The 19,492-nt window shown below is 43.0% G+C and overlaps 1 protein-coding gene across 6 annotated transcripts; it reads right to left on the bottom strand.

Moving 5' to 3' along the window:
- Nucleotides 1-945: 945 nt before the first annotated feature.
- LOC106572753 (eukaryotic translation initiation factor 4B) lies at nucleotides 946-18,084 on the bottom strand. 6 transcript variants are annotated; one of them, XM_014147208.3, is made up of 12 exons: nucleotides 17,978-18,084; nucleotides 16,309-16,458; nucleotides 14,891-15,096; nucleotides 14,222-14,338; nucleotides 13,995-14,049; nucleotides 7,993-8,142; nucleotides 7,249-7,362; nucleotides 3,682-3,888; nucleotides 3,336-3,567; nucleotides 3,124-3,218; nucleotides 2,675-2,910; nucleotides 946-2,354 (listed from the first exon to the last, which is right to left on the bottom strand). In XM_014147208.3, exons 1-12 carry the CDS (start codon nucleotides 18,033-18,035, stop codon nucleotides 2,316-2,318), a joined length of 1,659 nt encoding a protein of 552 aa, XP_014002683.3. In that variant the 5' UTR covers nucleotides 18,036-18,084; the 3' UTR covers nucleotides 946-2,315. The 6 variants fall into 6 exon arrangements, with proteins under 6 accessions (XP_014002683.3, XP_014002684.3, XP_045552356.2 ...); XM_014147209.3 differs by having other exon boundaries at nucleotides 16,309-16,455; nucleotides 17,978-18,078; XM_045696400.2 differs by lacking the exon at nucleotides 17,978-18,084 and adding an exon at nucleotides 17,751-17,971 and having other exon boundaries at nucleotides 946-2,501.
- Between the last annotated feature and the right edge of the window lie 1,408 nt (nucleotides 18,085-19,492).

Raw genomic sequence — 19,492 nt, 5'->3', positions numbered from 1 at the left:
AGTATACTCCTCAGAATCCCCCTCAGCAGACTACAGTATACTCCTCAGAATTCCCCTCAGCAGACTACAGTATACTCCTCAGAATCCCCCTCAGCAGACTACAGTATACTCCTCAGAATCCCCCTCAGCAGACTACAGTAGACTCCTCAGGACCCAACCCATCTTCAAACTAGTCCAGGAACCCCCATCCCTCAGACTACAGTTTACTCCCCAGAACCCCCCCCCCGCCCAGACTACAGTATAATCCTCAGGACCCCCCCCCCTCCTCTGACTACAGTATACTCCTCAGGAACACCCCATCCCTCAGACTACAGTATACTCCAGGACCCCCCCATCCCTCAGACTACAGTACACTCCTCAGGACCCCCTCCCCCTCTGACTACAGTATACTCCAGGACCCCCCCTCCTCTGACTACAGCACACTCCTCAGGACCCCCTCCGACTACAGTATACTCCAGGACCCCCCCCCCAAGGCTACAATATAGTCCTCAGGACCCCCCCTCCCATCCCTCAGACTACAGTATACTCCAGGACCCCCCCATCCCTCAGACTACAGTATACTCCAGGACCCCCCATCCCTCAGACTACAGTATACTCCAGGACACCGCCATCCCTCAGACTACAGTATACTCCAGGACACCCCATCCCTCAGACTACAGTATACTCCAGGACCCCCCATCCCTCAGACTACAGTATATGCCTCAGGACCCACGCCATCCTCAGACTACAGTATATGCCTCAGGACCCACGCCATCCTCAGACTACAGCTTACTCCCATCGCTCACTCTCTCCTCAGTTACACAGCAATGCCTGTTTCCCATCAGCGTTCTGAAGTGGAAAACTGAATGTCACAGGTCACAACCTGGGCCAAAACCCAGCTTAAGGTCACAGGGGTCAGGGGTGTGGTGGAAGGGGTGGTTAGGATTTACAGGATATTACAAAATCAATAGTCAAATATTGTATTTTCATCTATTTGAAGTGAACAAGATAACCTAAAATGTGACAGAGAAACTTATAGCCCAGTTCAACAGAAGAAACTGAAAAATGGGTGAATAATGCTTTAAGCTGTGAAGTGAGGGGTTAGATTCAGAAAATCAAAACTGCATAATTTAGCAGTGGTATACCATAAAATACATTCCTTACATCCAATTTGGGAAATCTCTCCCACTCTGTGACCTACCCATATGGAGTTGATTAAATGCATCTCGACATTCCCATGGCTTAAAGAACCACATGAGTGTGGTTCCACAGCCATGCATGTTACATAGAGAAACAAACATCCAGAAACATTTAATGAGATGTGCTTCTTCACTTGTGATAGTGGGGTTACATACAGTATATACAATGTTAAAACACCCTCTGCATTAAATTCCAGTCAACACATGGCCCATGGATAAGAGTGAGTGAAGATCATGCCTCCAATACGTTTAGGACACAGTTCACACCATTTTTTCATGACATGGTTGCCAGGCGATGACTTTCAGGCAGGTCCGGATGAGGCGGAAGAAAGGAAGCGGTTCCTTTCTGGAGAGGAAGCAGGAAGCCATTGGCAGTGTATTGGGGCAGTGGCTGAAAAAAATCCAGTGAATGACTGCTACATATGATGATCAGAGAAACACAAACATCACATCCCTCATAGTAAAAAAAAATTGTTCATGTATGTCAGCAAAAGCCCCCTACAGCACACTCCTCAGGATCCCCTCAGACTACAGTATACTCCAGGATGTCAGCAAAAGCCCCCTAAAACAGGGGACTTTCCTGTCTTTTCTTTTTATTTAAAACTCCGGTCTGTCCCTCTGAGATAGGCGTTCCAGCATTAGTATAACCAGGTTTAGAGCTCAGAGAGCCTACATAGTCCAGAATCTAGACTGGCGGGTGGTGAAGACGCACGTAGCTATACATTTCTCAACCCCACCTTTTAATTTTTTTTATATAATGACTTAAATTCAACCTTATTAAAAACCCATCCAGCATTTCTCTAGCCTGGTTGCTGTCTCTGTTAAGATATATTACATACAACTCCTTGCCAAAGATTTGGCAAATTGTCAGGAGTGGCAAGAAGTAGAATGTTAGCTAAAAAGACTGGTACCCAGACTAGTATTTCTCTATGTTTAGGTCCAGTCTTGAAGGTGCAGCCAGCCAGCAGTGGGGTGGGTTTCTCTTTAAGCAGCTTAGCAGGAAGAGAGCTGTAGAGCTGCTCCAGCCAGGTTGCTGGGCAGACTTCATTCTTTGCATCTTCCATCTTCTTCACTTTGTTCATTCACCCTCCCTATGCATTGTCCTCCATATTGTCATACGGGTCTGCGTCCATTATATCAAGGCTGCATACTGTATCTATTTGCTGCGATCGACCTCTGAAGAGAATTGGGGAAAAAGTAGATCCGTTTTTCAATTGAAACGTTTGAAAATCCCTAAAACCTGAATATAGCAGTTACATTCAGTTTGTCAGCAATCAATGCTTAACTTCTTCATCTGCCTGAGGCACTTCATCATCAGCTAAGCTAGAGGAGCAGGAAAAAACAAAAAGGACAGATGTCAATAAAACTACCTTCAGTTAGGTGGATTGCTAGAATAACAAACAAATAGGGTTGGACATCCCTGTTTTAGGTGTTAGGGGCCTGTGGATTGTAGGGTGAGGTGTACCATAGAATTAATCTACGGGATGACCTCTAACCTGGTGAGCTGTGGGGTGTGCCATTGCTGGGGGAGACGGTGGCCGGGCCTTGCCCTCACTGGAGCCCCCAACAAGCGTGGTCCTCTTGGCCCAGGCGTTCTCCTTGGGAGGTGGAGCGAGCACCACCTTTAGGGGCGGGCTGTCTTGTCTGGGAGGGGAGGGCTCGATCACAGGGGAGGAGGGCTCCTCTTCACGCCCACTGTCCGCCGAGCGCTCGCTCTCCCTGCGCTTGGAGGCTGGGAATCGGAGAGGAAGAATAAAATAAAAACAATATATGACTTGTCCTATGTCAACAAATGTCCAACAGGAAATGACTATCCTTCTTTTTTACCAACCCTGGGAAAGGAGCCTGCTTAAACCACAATATTACCCTCTGAAGGTGTCTACCTGACCACAGTACTGATATCGTCGCTGACTCAATTACCCATCATAACCAGTAAATTGCTCACCTCTGCCAGATTGGCCACGGCTGCCTGGTTGGGAAGACTCACTGCCAGTCCGAGAGCGTCCTGCAGGTTGGTCCTCACTGCGCCAGCTGGGGTGCCTGAGGGATGGTCAGGATCAATGAGTCAAAGATAACACAGTATATATGAAGTCAATTCTACAGTCATACTCCATTTCCTCAAGTTAGCCTATGCTCTTCTTCTCTTTCGTAACATACCTCTCTCTGGGCTTGCGGTCTGGGATTCTGTCTTCTAGCTGTCGCTGCAGTTTTTCCTGTTCCCTCTTCAGCCTCTCCTCCACCTCTCTCTCCTTGGCAGCCGTGTCCACTGGCCTGGCCCCACCGAAGATGGAGGCAGCCCTGTCCGAGGGGGCAGACGGGGCGCTGCTCTGCTCCACCTCTTTAGGTAGGCTACGGGGTTTCAGGATCAACTTGGGCCTCTCCACAGCACCTGGGAATGACCATAGAGGAGAAAAAAAGGAGAGAGGTTTTAATGTATACCCTGGTACTGTGTGACTGGGCCAGTGCACATCAAGAATGACCATTTTATTTTAAACTTTCTCACCTCGGTCACAACGGCTTTCCTCCCGTCTCTCGTATCGGTCACCACCACGGTCACCATAGCAATCCCCACTACCCCGGTAGTCATCTCGTCGGTAGCTATCCTGTCGGTAGCCATCTTGCCGGTAGCTATCCTGTCCTCCCTCATCACGTCTGTAACCAGTGCCAAATGCCCTGCGACCACCACCACCACCACGACAGTCAAAACTACCTGAGGGAAGCGGCAAAAATACAATATTAGTCATACTACAAGACTTCACAAAACAACATAACAAAAACACAACACCAACTATACAAAACAGTCTAATGTGATCAACATATATTTTCCCAAAGTTTGTCAAATATTTTCAGTTTTTGTTTAACTTTATAATATACCAAATCTAAAGGGATGTTACTAGATAGTCAACCCTCCAGTTTGGTATTGATGGTGAGCATGAGGCTTTCCAATTGATGGGTATACATTGTTTTGCAGCAATTAGACCTAGATTTCAAAACTTTCTCTGATATTGATCACCATTTACATTTCCCAACAGACATAAATCGTGGAGATGGGATGGATGTAAATTCCTAGACACAATGAAATGATAGCACATACATTATCCCCAAAAGATGTTAGGTCACAAGACCAGCACATGTAATAGGGTTCCGTTGTGCTTTTTGCATCTCCAACAGAGATGTGACATTTCTGTGTGCATTCTGTCAGGAATGTAGCAAGTGTAAAACAGTCAATTTGACTCTTGAGGTCTTTCCATTCCAAATAAAGTTGGAGAGTAGGCCATTTATTTTATTAAAAAAGTTTGATGGAATTGAAATGGGCAGGGCATGGAATAAATACACCAACCTTAGTAATACAGTTGAAGTCGGAAGTTTACATACACCTAGGTTGGAGTCATGAAAACTCGTATTTCAACCACTCCACAAATTTCTTGTCAAACACAAACTATAGTTTTGGCAAGTCGGTTAGGACATCTACTTTGTGCATGACAAGTAATTTATCCAACAATTGTTTACAGACAGATTATTTCACTGTATCACAATTCCAGTGGGTCAGAAGTTTACATACACTAAATTGACTGTGCCTTTAAACAGCTTGGAAAATTCCCGAAAATTATGTCATGGCTTTAGAAGCTTCTGATAGGCTAATTGACATCATTTGAGTCAATTGGAGGTGTACCTGTGGATGTGTTTCAAGGCCAACCTTCAAACTCAGTGCCTCTTTGCTTGACATCACAGGAAAATCAAAAGAAATCAGTCAAGACCTCAGAAAACAAATTGTAGACCTCCACAAGTCTGGTTCATCATTGGGAGCAATTTCCAAACGCCTGAAGGTACCACATTCATCTGTACAAACAATAGTACGCAAGTATAAACACCATGGGACCATGCAGCCGTCATACCGCTCAGAAAGGAGAGGCTTTCTGTCTCCTAAAGATGAACGTACTTTGGTGTGAAAAGTGCAAATCAATCCCAGAACAACCGCAAAGGACCTTGTGAAGATGCTAGAGGAAACAGGTACAAAAGTATCTATATCCACAGTAAAACGAGTCCTATATCGTTACAACCTGAAAGGCCGCTCAGCAAGGAAGAAGCCACTGCTCCAAAACCGCCATAAAAAAGCCAGACTACGGTTTGCAACTGCACATGTGGACAAAGATCGTACTTTTTGGAGAAATGTCCTCTGGTCTGATGAAACAAAAATAGAACTGCTTAGCCATAATGACCATCGTTATGTTTGGAGGAAAAAGGGGGAGGCTTGCAAGCCGAAGAACACCATCCCAACCGTGAAGCACGGGGGTGGCAGCATCATGTTGTGGGGGTGCTTTGCTGCAGGGGGGACTGGTGCACTTCACAAAATAGATGGCATCATGAGGCAGGAAAATTATGTGGCTATATTGAAGCAACATCTCAAGACATCAGTCAGGAAGTTAAAGCTTGGTCGCAAATGGGTCTTCCAAATGGACAATGACCCCAAGCATACTTCCAAAGTTGGGGCAAAATGGCTTAAGGACAACAAAGTCAAGGTATTGGAGTGGTAGAAAGGCCTGACCTCAATCCTATAGAAAATTTGTGGGCAGAACTGAAAAAGCGTGTGCGAGCAAGGAGGCATACAAACCTGACTCAGTTACACCAGCTCTGTCAGGAGGAATGGGCCAAAATTCACCCAACTTATTGTGGGACGCTTGTGGAAGGCTACCCAAAATGTTTGACCCAAGTTAAACAATTTAAAGGCAATGCTACCAAATACTAATTGGGTGTATGTAAACTTCTGACCCACTGGGAATGTGATGAAAGAAATAAAAGCTGAAATAAATAATTTTCTCTACTGTTATTCTGACATTTCACATTCTTAAAATAAAGTGGTGATCCTAACTGACCTAAGACAGGGAATCTTTACTAGGATTAAATGTCAGGAATTATTAAAAAGTGAGTTTAAATGTATTTGGCTAAGGTGTATGTAAACTTCTGACTTCAACTGTATATTCGTTTTGATTATGTTAACCCTACCTAACAGAGATATTCAACGTCAGATTCAATTATATCTATTAAAAGGAGAGTAATTGATGTTATATGGTCCCTCCAGAATGCATGGTATTAGTACACCCAGATATTTCATATGGGACTTTGTCCATTCCCACTTAAAATGTACTTTCTTAGCTTGAGAAGTCATGATTAGAAATGGGCATAATTTCAGGTCTCTCTCGATTCACTTCGAATCCTAATACAGCATCATACAGTATGTGTACACAACAGTAGTCAAATAAATGACAGAGAATGTTCTGGTTCAGATAAAGAAAGTAAAATATCATCTGAATACAACGATATCACATGTTGATCTCCACCAATCTCTACGCCCAGGATTGAGTCACGAGTTGTAATTATTGATGCTATGGATTCTGTGATTAAAGAACATAAATACCTAGACAAAGAACATCCCTGTCTGGTCCCTCTTGATAACTTAAATGATTCAGAGATCTTCCAATTTCTTCGTATAGATGCTTCGGGGGATTTGTAAAATAGCTAAAATTGTTTTCCAAGTTCTTGGTATGATGGATTATACAGGGCACTAACCATTTAATTGCATATGTACCTAAATATTTTGTTGTGCGACCTGGAAATTTAAATTTAGGAGCTCCAGTGCGCCTGGAAGAATTAAGAATTCTAGCTTTATTACCTCGAACATGTATCATTTTGCTCCTAAATTTCTTTGTGTGCGGCTACATTTTTCAACTTAGGCGCACACAAAAAATGTCAGTGTAGAGCACTGTTATATTGAAAAAAATGCGGAGATTGTCTGAAAACATCCTGTTTGGTATAAACCCTGTTTGATCTGGGGGAATCAACTTTTGTATAATGTTTCTATGCAAAAGCCAATAACTTAGCAATGGATTTGTAATCCACAATCAAAAATGTTACTGGGCAGAAACATCCGCATGACAATGGATTCTTATCTTTCCTTTTAAGTAGGTTGATTGTATCCAAACATAGTGATTGGGGAACTTCAATAAGACTTCTCACTAACATGCTGAATATGTATAGGATTAGTTGCCTAGGACCGGGTATTCCAACTGACCTCCTCTGTCATCTCTGCGATCCCTGTCATCATATCGATCCCTGTACCTGTCCTGGCCCCCTCCGTACCGGTTATCTCCTCTGGGCCTGTCTGACTCATAGCGGTCCCGTGACCCTGGAGCAAACAGCAGACAGAGGGGTTAGGGGGTCTCTCTTCCCCCCATAAAAGTCCCGTTTCAGACCCATACTGTGCCAGTGGTGTTAAGTACTTAAGTAAAAATACTAGTTACATATTTTTGGGGGGTATCTGTACTTTACTATTTATATTTTGGCAACTTTTACTCCAATACATTTCTAAATAAAATAATGTACTTTTTACTCCATACAAAGTACTCGTTACATATTGAATGCTTAACAGGACAGGAAAATGGTCCAATTCACGCACTTATCAAGAGAACATCCCTCATCATCCCTACTGCCTCTGATCTGGTGGACTCAAACACACAAATGCTTTTTTTTGTAAATTATGTCTGAGTGTTGGAGTGTCCTGCTGGCTATCCGTAAATAAAAAAGAAAAGAAGATGATTTCGTCTGGTTTGCTTAATATAAGGAATTTTGAATTATTTATACATTTACTGTTGATACTTAAGTACCTTTAAAACCAAATACTTGGTTACTTAAATTTCTACTCAAGTAGTATTTTACTGGGTGACTTTCACTTGAGTCATTTTCTATTAAAAAGGTATCTTTACTTTTACTCAAGTATGACATTTAGGTACTTTTTCCACCACTGTACTGTACGCACGGTCTCCAAAGGTGTCGTCTCTTCGAGACGGCGCGTCGTCACTCTCTCCTCCACTGGGCCGCGGAGCCCTCCAGTCAGAGTCTGTCTTGTCTGGGCCAAAGTCTCCCCCTCGGTCCCTGTCCCGACCCCCCATGGAGTGATTATCCCTCCCTGAGAGAGACACAGACGAGTCAGAAAGAACATGGAGAAACTCTTCAGATCAAGTTAATCTGAACTGTGTGAGTGTGTCAAGAATGACAAAGTTAAGCTGCCAAAATGTGTAAGGTGGTACTGTAGCTACACATTAAAAATCTGAAGGAAACACGGCACACTGCTGTTCATGCTCCCAGGTGATTTTATTGTTATAACGTTTCAACCCTTAGGTATTCATCAGGCATGTACATCCCAAATGGCGGTGGAAGGTCCTTAATATCTGGGGCGGCAGGTAGCCTAGTGGTTTGAGCTGACAAGGTAAAAATCTGTTGTTCTGCCCCTGAACATGGTAGTTAACCCACTGTTCCTAGACCATCATTGTAAATAAGAATTTGTTCTTAACTGTCTTGCCTAGTTAAATAAAATGTAAAACAAATATATAGGGGCAATGCTCAGTGATATCATTTGCAATATCAACATTCAAAATATATAACCACACAAGGAATATTTACAGTAAAAGATATGGTGCATTTGAAAAGTATTCACTTTTTCCAGATATATTTTTAGGTTATAGCCTTATTCTAAAATAGATAAAATTGTCCCCCCCTCAGTCTACACACAATACCCCATAATGACAAAGCAAAAATCAGGTTTTAGAAAATGTATCTAATTTGTAAAAAAAAAAAAATGAAATATCACATTGATATAAGTATTAAGACCCTTTACTCGGTACCTTTGGCAGCGATTACCTCATATGATCTTTCTGTACTTTGCTCTGTTCATCTTTCACTCGATCCCGAATAGTCTCACAGTCCCTGCCGCTGAAAAACATCCTCACAGCATGATGCTGCCACCACCATGCTTCACCGTAGGGATGGTGCCAGGTTTCCTCCAGACGTGGCGCTTGGCATTCAGGCTAAAGAGTTCAATCTTGGTTTCATCAGACCAGAGAATCTTCTTTCTCATGGTCTGAGAATCCATTAGGTGCCTTTTGACAAACTCCAACTGTCATGTGCCTTTTACTGAAGGGCCACTCTACCATAAAATGCCTGATTGGTGGAGTGCTGCAGAGATGGTTGTCCTTCTGGAAGGTTCTCCCATCTCCACAGAGGAACTCTGAAGCACTGTCAGAGTGACCATTGAGTTCTTGGTCACCTCCCTGACCAAGATCGTTCTCCCTCGATTGGCCGGGCTGCCAGCCCTAGGAAGAGTATTGGTGGTTCCACATTTCTTCCATTTAAGAACGATGGAGGTGACTGTGTTCTTGGGGACCTTCAATGCTGCATAAAATGTTTTGGTACCCTTCCCCAGATCTGTGCCTCGACACGTTCCTGTCTCGGAGCTCTACGGACAATTCCTTCGACCTCATGGCTTGGTTTTTGCTCTGACATGCACTGTCAACTGTGGGACCTTATATAGACAGGTGTGTACCTTTCCAAATAATGTCGAATCAATTGAATTTACCACAGGTGGACTCCAATCAAGTTGTAGAAACATCTCAAGGATGATCAATGGAAACATGACGCACCTGACAATTTCAAATCTTATTGCAAAGGGTCTGAATATTTATGTAAATAAGGTATTTCTGATATTTTTTGTTAATACATTTGCAAACATTTTGAAAAATCTGTTTTCGCTTTGTCATTATGGGGTATTGTGTGCAGATTAATGAGTGAATATATATTTTTTAACATGTTTTATCCACTTCTGTATAAGGCTGTAACATAAAAAAAATTGTGGTCAAGGGGTTTGAATACTTTCCAAATGCACTGTATATACACAATATTCAATTGGGGTCTAACACTTTGAAACTCCTAATTAAGGCCAAGAGACAGTGTGTTGAGTCTGCGGATACAGAAATATTCCCTATGAAGAAGTTTCCTCTCAATGTCCCTTCCCTTGAATGATTGGGTCACATTTATAAGTGAAACTGCAACGAGTACATTGGCCACATTTGTAATTCCCATCTGGGACCTTGTCCAAGAATGTTTCCCTTTTCTCCGTGGGGTAATCAGATTTGACCACAATGTCTCTCACATTTGGGGATCTTTTAAAGACCATATGAGGGGGGGGATGTCAACAATGTACCAGTGACTCCTTATAATATCTATAAATGGCTTCCCCAAGGGTGAGTATAGGGTGAAGCATGAGGGGACAGAGCATGCGCAAACCAGCTGGCTGGTGTGTTTACAGACATAATCAATCAATCCCTAATATCCCAGTCCGCTGTTCCCACATGCTTCAAGACGACCACCATTGTTCCTGTTCCCAAGAAAGCCAAGGTAACTGAACTAAATGACTATCGCCCCGTAGCACTCACTTCTGTCATCATGAAGTGCTCATATCACCTCCACCCTACCTGTCACCCTAGACCCACTTCAATTTGCTTACTGCCCAAATAGGTCCACAAGCGATGCAATCGCCATCACACTGCACAATCCCATCTGGACAAAAGGAATACCTATGCAGGAATGCTGTTCACTGACAACAGCTCAGCATTCAACACCATAGTACCCTCCAAACTCATCATTAAGCTTGAGTCCCTGGGTCTTGAACCCGCCCTGTGCAACTGGGTCCTGGACTTCCTGACGGGCCACCCCCAGGTGGTGAAGGTAGGTACAACATCTCCACGCCGCTGATGCTCAACACTGGGGCCCCACAAGGGTGCGTTCTCAGCCCCATTCTGTACTCTCTGTTCACCCACAACTGGGTGGCCATGCACGCCTCCAACTCAACCATCAAGTTTGCAGACAACACAACAGTGGTAGGCTTAATTACCAACAACGACGAGACAGCCTAGACGGAAGAGTGTGGTGCCTGGAAAATAACCTCTCACTCAATGTCAGCAAAACAAAAGAGATGATCGTGGACTTCAGGAAAAAGCAGAGGGAGCACCCCCCTATCCACATCGATGGGACAGCAGTGGAGAAGGTGGAAAGTTAAGTTCCTCGGTGTACATATCACCAACAAACTGAAATGGTCCACGCACACACAGTGTGGTGAAAAAGGCGCTATAGCGGCTCTTCAACCTCAGGAGGCTGAAAGAAATTGGCTTGTCAACAAAAACCCTCACTAACTTTTACAGGTGCACAATCGAGAGCATCCTGTCGGGATGTATCACAGCCTGGTACGGCAACTGCACCGCCCACAACCGCAGGGCTCCCCAGAGGGTGGTGCACAACGCATCACCAGGGGCAAACTACCTGCCCTCCAGGACACCTACAACACCCGATGTCACAGGAAGGCCAAAAAGATCATCAAGGACAATAACCACCCGAGCCACTGGTTGTTCACCCCACTTCCATCCAGAAGGCGGGGTCAGTACAGGTGCATCAAAGCTGGGACAGAGAGATTGAAAAACAGCTTCTATCTCAAAGCCATCAGATTGTTAAACAGCCATCACTAGCACAGAGGCGGCTGCCTACCTACAGACTTGATATCATTGGTCACTTTAATAACGCCACTTTAAGAAAGTTTACATATCTCACATTACTTATCTCATATGTATATACTGTATACTACACTACCTATTCTATACCATCTATTGCATCTTAGCCGCTCTGTCACTGCTCATCCGTATATTTTAGATTTATATATTCTTATCCCATTCCTTTACTAGATTGTGTGTATTAGGTTTTGCTGTGGAATTGTTAGATATTACCTGTTAGATACTGCTGCACTGTCAGACCTAGAAGCATAAACATTTTGCGACACTCACAATAACATCTGCTAACTATGTGTATGTGACCAATAAAATTAGATTTGAAACTTGGTAGCGACTTCTGTGGATGTTGAACACATTTCTAGCGGCAAATGTGTTAAATTATAGTCATGGTATAAAAGGTATAATCAACACGGGGCTCTATGCGTTCTCTGGAAAATAATGCAACTCCATTATTTTCCATAGAATGTTTAGCCCCTCGTTGATTATCACTTACATAATGAATGTTGATACTGTGAACCTATATTATATATTTTTACCTCGTGTTTCAGGAAGTGATGTCACTGAGAACTGCCAATATACAGTTGAAGTCGGAAGTTTACATACACTTAGGTTGGAGTCATTAATACTCGTATTTCAACCACTCTACACATTTCTTGTTAACATATCATAGATTTGGCAAGTCGGTTAGGAAATCTACTTTGTGCATGACAAGTAATTTTTCCAACAATTGTTTACAGATAGATTATTTCACTTATAATTCACTGTATCACAATTCCAGTGGGTCAGATATTTACATACACTAAGTTGACTGTGCCTTTAAACAGCTTGGAAAATTCCCGAAAAGTATGTCATGGCTTTAGAAGCTTCTGATAGGCTAATTGACATCATTTGAGTCAATTGGAGGTGTACCTGTGGATGTATTTCTAGGCCTACCTTCAAACTCAGTGCCTCTTTGCTTGACATCATGGGAAAATGTAAAGAAATCAGCCAAGACCTCAGAAAAAAAATTGTAGACCTCCACAAGTCTGGTTCATCCTTGGGAGCAATTTCCAAACGCCTGAAGGTACCACATTCATCTGTACAAACAATAGTACGCAAGTATAAACACCATGGGACCACGCAGCCGTCATACCGCTCAGGAAGGAGACGCGTTCTGTCTCCTAGAGATGAACGTACTTTGGTGCGAAAAGTGCAACTCAATCGCAGAACAACAGCAAAGGACCTTGTGAAGATGCTGGAGGAAAGTCACAAAAGTATCTATATCCACAATAAAACGACTCATATCGACATAACCTGTAAGGCCGCTCAGCAAGGAAGAAGCCACTGCTCCAAAACCGCCATAAGAAAGTCAGACTACGGTTTGCAACTGCACATGGGGATAAAGATTGTACTTTTTGGAGAAATGTCCTCTGGTCTGATGAAACAAAAATAGAACTGTTTGGCCGTAATGACCATCGTTATGTTTGGAGGAAAAAGGGGGAGGCTTGCAAGCCGAAGAACACCATCCCAACCGTGAAGCACGGGGGTGGCAGCATCATGTTGTGGAGGTGTTTTACTGCAGGAGGGACTGGTGCACTTCACAAAATAGATGGCGTCATGAGAAGGAAAATGATGTGGATATATTGAAGCAACATCTCAAGACATCAGTCAGGAAGTTAAAGCTTGGTCGCAAATGGGTCTTCCAAATGGACAATGACCCCCAAGCATACTTCCAAAGTTGTGGCAAAATGGCTTAAGGACATCAAAGTCAAGGTATTGGAGTGGCCATCACAAAGCCCTGACCTCAATCCTTTAGAAAATTTGTGGGCAGAACTGAAAAAGCGTGTGCAAGCAAGGAGTCCTACAGACCTGATTCAGATACACCAGCTCTGTCAGGAGGAATGGGACAAAATTCACCCAACTTATTTTGGGAAGGTTGCGGAAGGCTACCCGAAACATTTGACCCAAGTTAAACAATTTGAAGGCAATGCTACCAAATACTAATTGAGTGCATGTAAACTTCTGACACACTGGGAATGTGATGAAAGAAATAAAAGCTGAAATAAATCACTCTACTATTATCATGACATTTCACATTCTTAAAATAAAGTGGTGATCCTAACTGACTTAAGACAGGGAATTTTTACTTGGATTAAATGTTAGGAATTGCGAAAAACCTAGTTCTAATGTATTTGGCTAAGGTGTATGTAAACTTCCGACTTCAACTGTAGGTCCTTCCACCCCCACCTAGGATATGCATGCCTGATGAAGACCTAAGGGTCAAAACGTTGCAACAATATCGCCTGGGAGCATGAACAGCATCGTGTGGCGTTTTCCTTTTTCATGAGTTCACCTATATTTCCAGCACCTGCAAAAAAGTACCTAGATGTGCATATGTATGTTCTTCAGCTTTTGTACTGTAGCTACACAAACATACGATTCACACCTTTGTCATTAGACTGATCTGCAATGTCCACACGGATCCTTCTGTTTCCCAAGTTCTGCATGGAGGAAGAGAAGGAAGAGCAAACAACATTAAAAAAGTAATGGATGACATGTGCCATCTAGTGGCTAAACCTATTAACTGATGTTTCACCAGCTAGTGGCTAAACCTAATGACTGATGTTCTCATTGACTATTTTCCTTGTAGCTCACTTTGTAAAATGGACTAACCTCTTCGTTTAGACTCAAGGCACTCAGGAGGGATTCCACATCATCAAACTCAGCATAGCCAAAACCCTTCAGCCTGTCTGGATTACTGGGTTCTCTAGGAAGACGCACTGCACTGATCTACACACACACACACACACACACAGAGAGACAGACAGACAGAGAGACGGGGCCAAACAAAGATATAGTATGTCTGGGTTTGGATGAACAAATACTAGCAGCAAGTTGGCAAATACTTTATAACAGGGGTATTTATATCTTACCCTACGAGGTCCGGACTACTGCTGCTTTTCTGTTCTGCCTGATAATTAATTGCACCCACCTGGTGTCCCAGGTCTAAATCAGTCCCTGATTAGAGGGATAGAATGGGGAAAAAAAGCAGTGGAACTGCCTTCAAGGTCCAGATTTCAGTTTGAGGGCTTTATAATATAATAATGAATGCCATTGAGCAGAAGCTTTAATCCAAAGAGACTTACAGTCACGCGTGCATACATTTTACATACGGGTGGTCCTGGGAATCGAACCCACTATCCTGGCGTTGTGAGTGCAATGCTCTACCAACTGAGCTACAGAGGACCCACAGAGGAATTAACTGTGAAACACAACAGATTTAGGCTTAAATGTAATGTTTTGGGTAGGGCCAAGCATGTGCTAAACTTGAAATGCACTTACCCCCACACTCCTGAAGAAGTCCTTGATGGAGTCTTCAGTCACGTCGTAGGGCAAGTTGCCCAGGAAGGCAGTGTAAGGGGGACCGCGAGGAATACGAGAGCGGTCAACGTTTGGCTCCCGGGCTGAACGGGGTGCTGTGGGCAGGATGGAGCGGTCGATGGCTGGTGCCCGGTACATATCCTCCTCTGTATGCCAGGAGGTGGATACTGGAGGGAGGAGAAGGGAGAGAAATTAGAGGGATTGGAGGTTAAAGTGCCAATTTACGATTGGAACATGATTTTTTTAAACTTTCAACTGAATAATATACAGTGCCTTCAGAAAGTATTCACACCTTGACTTTGTGTTGTGTTACAGCCTGAATTTAAAATGTATTAAACTCAGATTTTGTGTCTCTAGCCTACACACAATACACCTTAATAGAAAGCACTCAGGGATTTCACCATGAGGCCAACGGGGACTTTAAAACAGTTAGAGTTTAATGGCTGTGATATGAGAAAACTGAGGATGGGTCAACAACATTGTAGATACTCCACAATACTAACCTAGAGTAAAAAGAGTGAAAAGAACAAAGCCTGTACAGAATACAAATATTCCAAAACATGCATGTTTGCAATAAGGCACTAAAGTAAAACTGCAAAAAATGTGGCAAAGAAGTGAACTTTATGTTCTGAATACAAAGTGTTATGTTTGGGGCAAATGCAACACAACACATAACTGAGTACCACTTTTCAAATGTTCAAGTATGGTGGTGGCTGCATCATGTTATGGGTATGCTTGTCATCGACAAAGACTAGCGAGTTTTTAGGGGGGATAAAAAGAAATGGAATAGAGCTAAGCAAAGGCAAAATCCTAGAGGAAAACCTGGTTCAGTCTGCTTTCCACCAGACACTGGGAGACAAATTCACCTTTCAGCGGCACAATAACCTAAAACACAAGGCCAAATATACACTGGAGTTGCTTACCAAGTTTACTCCATTGTTTATAAACAATGTAATTGTAAACAAACACTGTATAGCCTCAAAACATGGTTGAAAGTATCATTTTGATCTCATGGATGATGAGTCATTGCATGCATAGCTCTGTCTATGAATTTGAGAGTGGTTATATTTCTCAAGCCCCAACCCTCAGATAGTTACCAAAATCAGTCCCGGGGTCGCAATTTTTGTCATTGTTTGAACTGCAGATTTCCCTTTTAAGATCATGCTGCCTTGGTATGTACGGATACTTACAACACGTTGACTATGAATACCAAAACACAGGTGTACTGACCAGAGATGAATGTCACAGAACAGGATTGGGCCTACATGAGTTACAGTAGCCAAATCTTAAAAACATGTATCCTGGTTGAGAACACTCAACGTATAGGAGAAAGGAGAAAAATAACTATGGTGATGCATCCTTTTTCTGAAGAATCTCACCCTCTGTGTCTAGGTCATCGGTCTCGTCGGCCCAGCTGCTAGTGGGCTTGGTGGGGGGGTAACTTGGGGGTGCATTACCCCCCTTGTCCTCTGCCAGGAAGTTAGTCAGGGATAGGGTCTTAACCTTCTTATTCCCCTTCTTCTTAGCTGCTGTGAGGATAGGATGACATTTTATCATGGTCAAACAGCTCTTTGGCAAGTCTCTGACAAGACTCACTGTGACAGGAAAATGGTAGTGCTGCTGTGCTGCACCGCACCGCACCACACCACACCACCCCCCTCCCCTCCCCTCCCGGTTCAACTGCCTCATGCCAAAGCCTTACCACAGAGTTTTTAAAACCAGAGGACCAATATCACGAGACTTCCGGGAAAGCTTGTGAAACAGACCAAACAGTGGTTTGAGAAGTGAAAATTAACCTCGAAGGAAGAATTTTCCTCGAAATCTAAAGGCACACCCTAGATTCGAGCCAATGTATTAAATAGTTGAACATGTTATTACTCCTACCTCGTGAAAGTCACGAACTGACACTTTTTCATTTTTTGTCAAAAACAACTTTATGTTGAAGGAGTGCCTTTGAGTTGCAAATGCGCAGTTCAGCGCTAGACCCAATAACGTGTTTCCACGCATTAGTTTAGCTAGCCAACATCGCCATAACGTTTTTCTTTTTAAACATTACAAGTGTGATCGGGGATTATATTGGAGAAGGAAATGTAACACATCTTCATACTGTCTTTGGCCTTATTGTGCTGGCTTGGATAATTTATTTTTACACTGTCCTTTACAATATGATTCCAGCAATAATGGTGGACGGGTAACCTGGCCATCCCAGTACTGTACAACTCAGCGTGTTGCCCAAAAAAATATTGGTAAATGTTGAATTAATATGGAAATGACTAAAAGTAACTCCACTACATGTAACTGTTATTCTTTTGGGCCAAAGGGGTTGAATCAGGCAAAAGTGTTTGGGTATGTTGCACTTAGCAGTGAGTCTTCAGTGACGGAAAATAATAAGCCTGCAAAGAGACTAACAGAGCCCAGATTTTTAAGGGTCATTCCAAGCCCGCCATATGGGTCGTAAAACCGTGTGGAATGTGGATGTTCTCTTTACAGACTTGCAGAAGAGCATGAAATGAGGCCACCACCATTCCCTCCTCCATCAGATGTTGACGCACCCCAAAAACAAACTACAGCCCACCCTGGTCTACTGCGCATGCCCCAGAAACTGTCAACGTAGCCTAGCCAGCTGTCTACTCTTTGTTTACATAGATGTCAGGTCAAGTGTCTATATAACTGTAGGTACATAGCTCTAAAACCCGGAAGATATAACTCACTGTGTTAACATATTTTGTTTGGGACTGCGACAGTTGATTACTATCTATGATGGCGCATGATCATTCCTGTGCACAATGACCAGCTGGTCTTCGGAGAAAAATAACGTTACCCTGTAAAGTGCGATGTTTACACGGTTCCATGCCCTCTCCCTCCCTGCAGCGTCCGCCATACAGCGCCTCCTGACACAAAGCATGTAATGTCGACACACCCGGAAAAAGTATGCATTTCAAACGGTGAATCCATCCCTTCCTAAAAAAAATTGTCGATGCCAAAGAATACATATCTCCACGCAGGCTACACCTGGCCCATGCAGAATTTAGCTAACATAATCCTCACCTGACGTCGCCATGTTGGAGAACGACTGCCTGGATCCTGGATGGAGACGCGGGCACATAAGTATCCGCGTGCATGCTTCGCATCGTGTTTTCGTGCATTGCAGTGGTGTAGATCACTCTATCACCACTGGAGAGCGGGCTAGGCCTAGTTGACGGAATGAGAGGTTTTCAAAAGTTATTAATGAGGGTTAACAAAATGCTTGCGTTTCTATCTCCAACAGTGCAGTAATATCGAACAAGTAACAATACACACATTACACGTAAAGGAATGGAATTAAGAATATATAAATATTTGGAAGAGCAATGTAAGAGCATAGACTAAAATACAGTAGAATAGGATCAGCACAGTGAATGTATGCTTATGTTCACTGTGCTAATCCCATTGCATGATGACCTCAATATGATGTTTGGTAGATAAAGGTGTAAATGTGTTTGGGGGGGGGGGGGGGGGGTGTATTGTGTGTTTGTGTGTTGGTTCTTCAATCGCCCAAAGTCCCCACAAGTATAGTAAAACAAGAAAGATTCTCCCTCGTAGGGACATTTCCCACGTCCCAATGAGGATAAAGGCAATTTTATGCTTGTGTGATGCAATATCTGTGGTAGAAAAGGTGTTTGTGGAGAATATCCATCCAAATCAAATGTTATGTTTAGCAGATGTTATTGCGGGTGTAACAAAATGCTTGTGTTTCTATCTTCAACAGTGCAGTAATATCGAACAAGTAATATCTAACAATGCACACAATCTAAAGTAAAGGAATGGAATTAAGAATATATAAATATTTGGACGAGCAATGTAAGAGCATAGACTAAGATACAGTAGAATAGGACAGAATACAGTTAAATAAAGGTTAAATAAAATAAATATACATATGAGATGAGTAATGCAAAATATGTAAACATTATTAAGCAAAAGGTAAGTGGAAATATTACTTGGTTCAAGCATATATTATAATAACTATGCACATGTGTTGGCAACAGAATGACTGTCTGCTCAAAACTTCCCCTTTTTGCATTGTCTGTTTTGCCCTAAACGTTGGAGCTACTGTGGCAACAGCTTCCCCATGCCTTATTCCTTTTGAAGAACAAAGCCAGTATTTTGGATGGGTGTATTGTGTGTGTGTGTGTGTGTGTGTGTGTGTGTGTGTGTGTGTGTGTGTGTGTGTGTGTGTGTGTGTGTGTGTGTGTGTGTGTGTGTGTGTGTGTGTGTGTGTGTGTGTGTGTGTGTGTGTGTGTGTGTGTGGCTGCATGCGGATGTAGTGTAGTCAGAGGTTAGAGCCAAGGGGCGGTCTTCAGTCCCTCACTCATTTCCTTGGTCACCGAAACCAAGATCTGAAATACTTAGTTACTCCAAAACACTTCAATCAGTGTTTTGACAACAGGAATCAACATGCATTCCACACAGTAGCTTGTAGACTTAGACTTGGAAGTACAATGTCACTGTGATACGTCTTTGTAATGAAAACCTTGGTCTTCCACTTGTATCTTATTTGGTTTGACTTAACCTGCTAGTTGGACA

This window comes from Salmo salar, chromosome 15, assembly GCF_965601325.2.
Source record: "Salmo salar chromosome 15, fSalSal1, whole genome shotgun sequence".
NCBI classification, from domain to species: domain Eukaryota; kingdom Metazoa; phylum Chordata; class Actinopteri; order Salmoniformes; family Salmonidae; genus Salmo; species Salmo salar.
Note: the sequence above shows the minus strand (reverse complement) of the source record. Positions and strands in the feature narration are given on the sequence as shown.

What these genes read in the sequence shown, in the direction of transcription:
- LOC106572753 (XM_045696398.2), bottom strand. Translation starts at nt 17,922, where the DNA reads ATGTATTCTTTGGCATCGACAATTTTTTTTAGGAAGGGATGGATTCAC. An exon ending in CGATGACCTAGACACAGAGG is followed by an intron (nt 15,097 to 16,308) that starts GTGAGATTCTTC and finishes TCCTCCCTCCAG; the next exon opens with TATCCACCTCCTGGCATACA. An exon ending in CCTTGAGTCTAAACGAAGAG is followed by an intron (nt 14,050 to 14,221) that starts GTTAGTCCATTT and finishes TCCTCCATGCAG; the next exon opens with AACTTGGGAAACAGAAGGAT.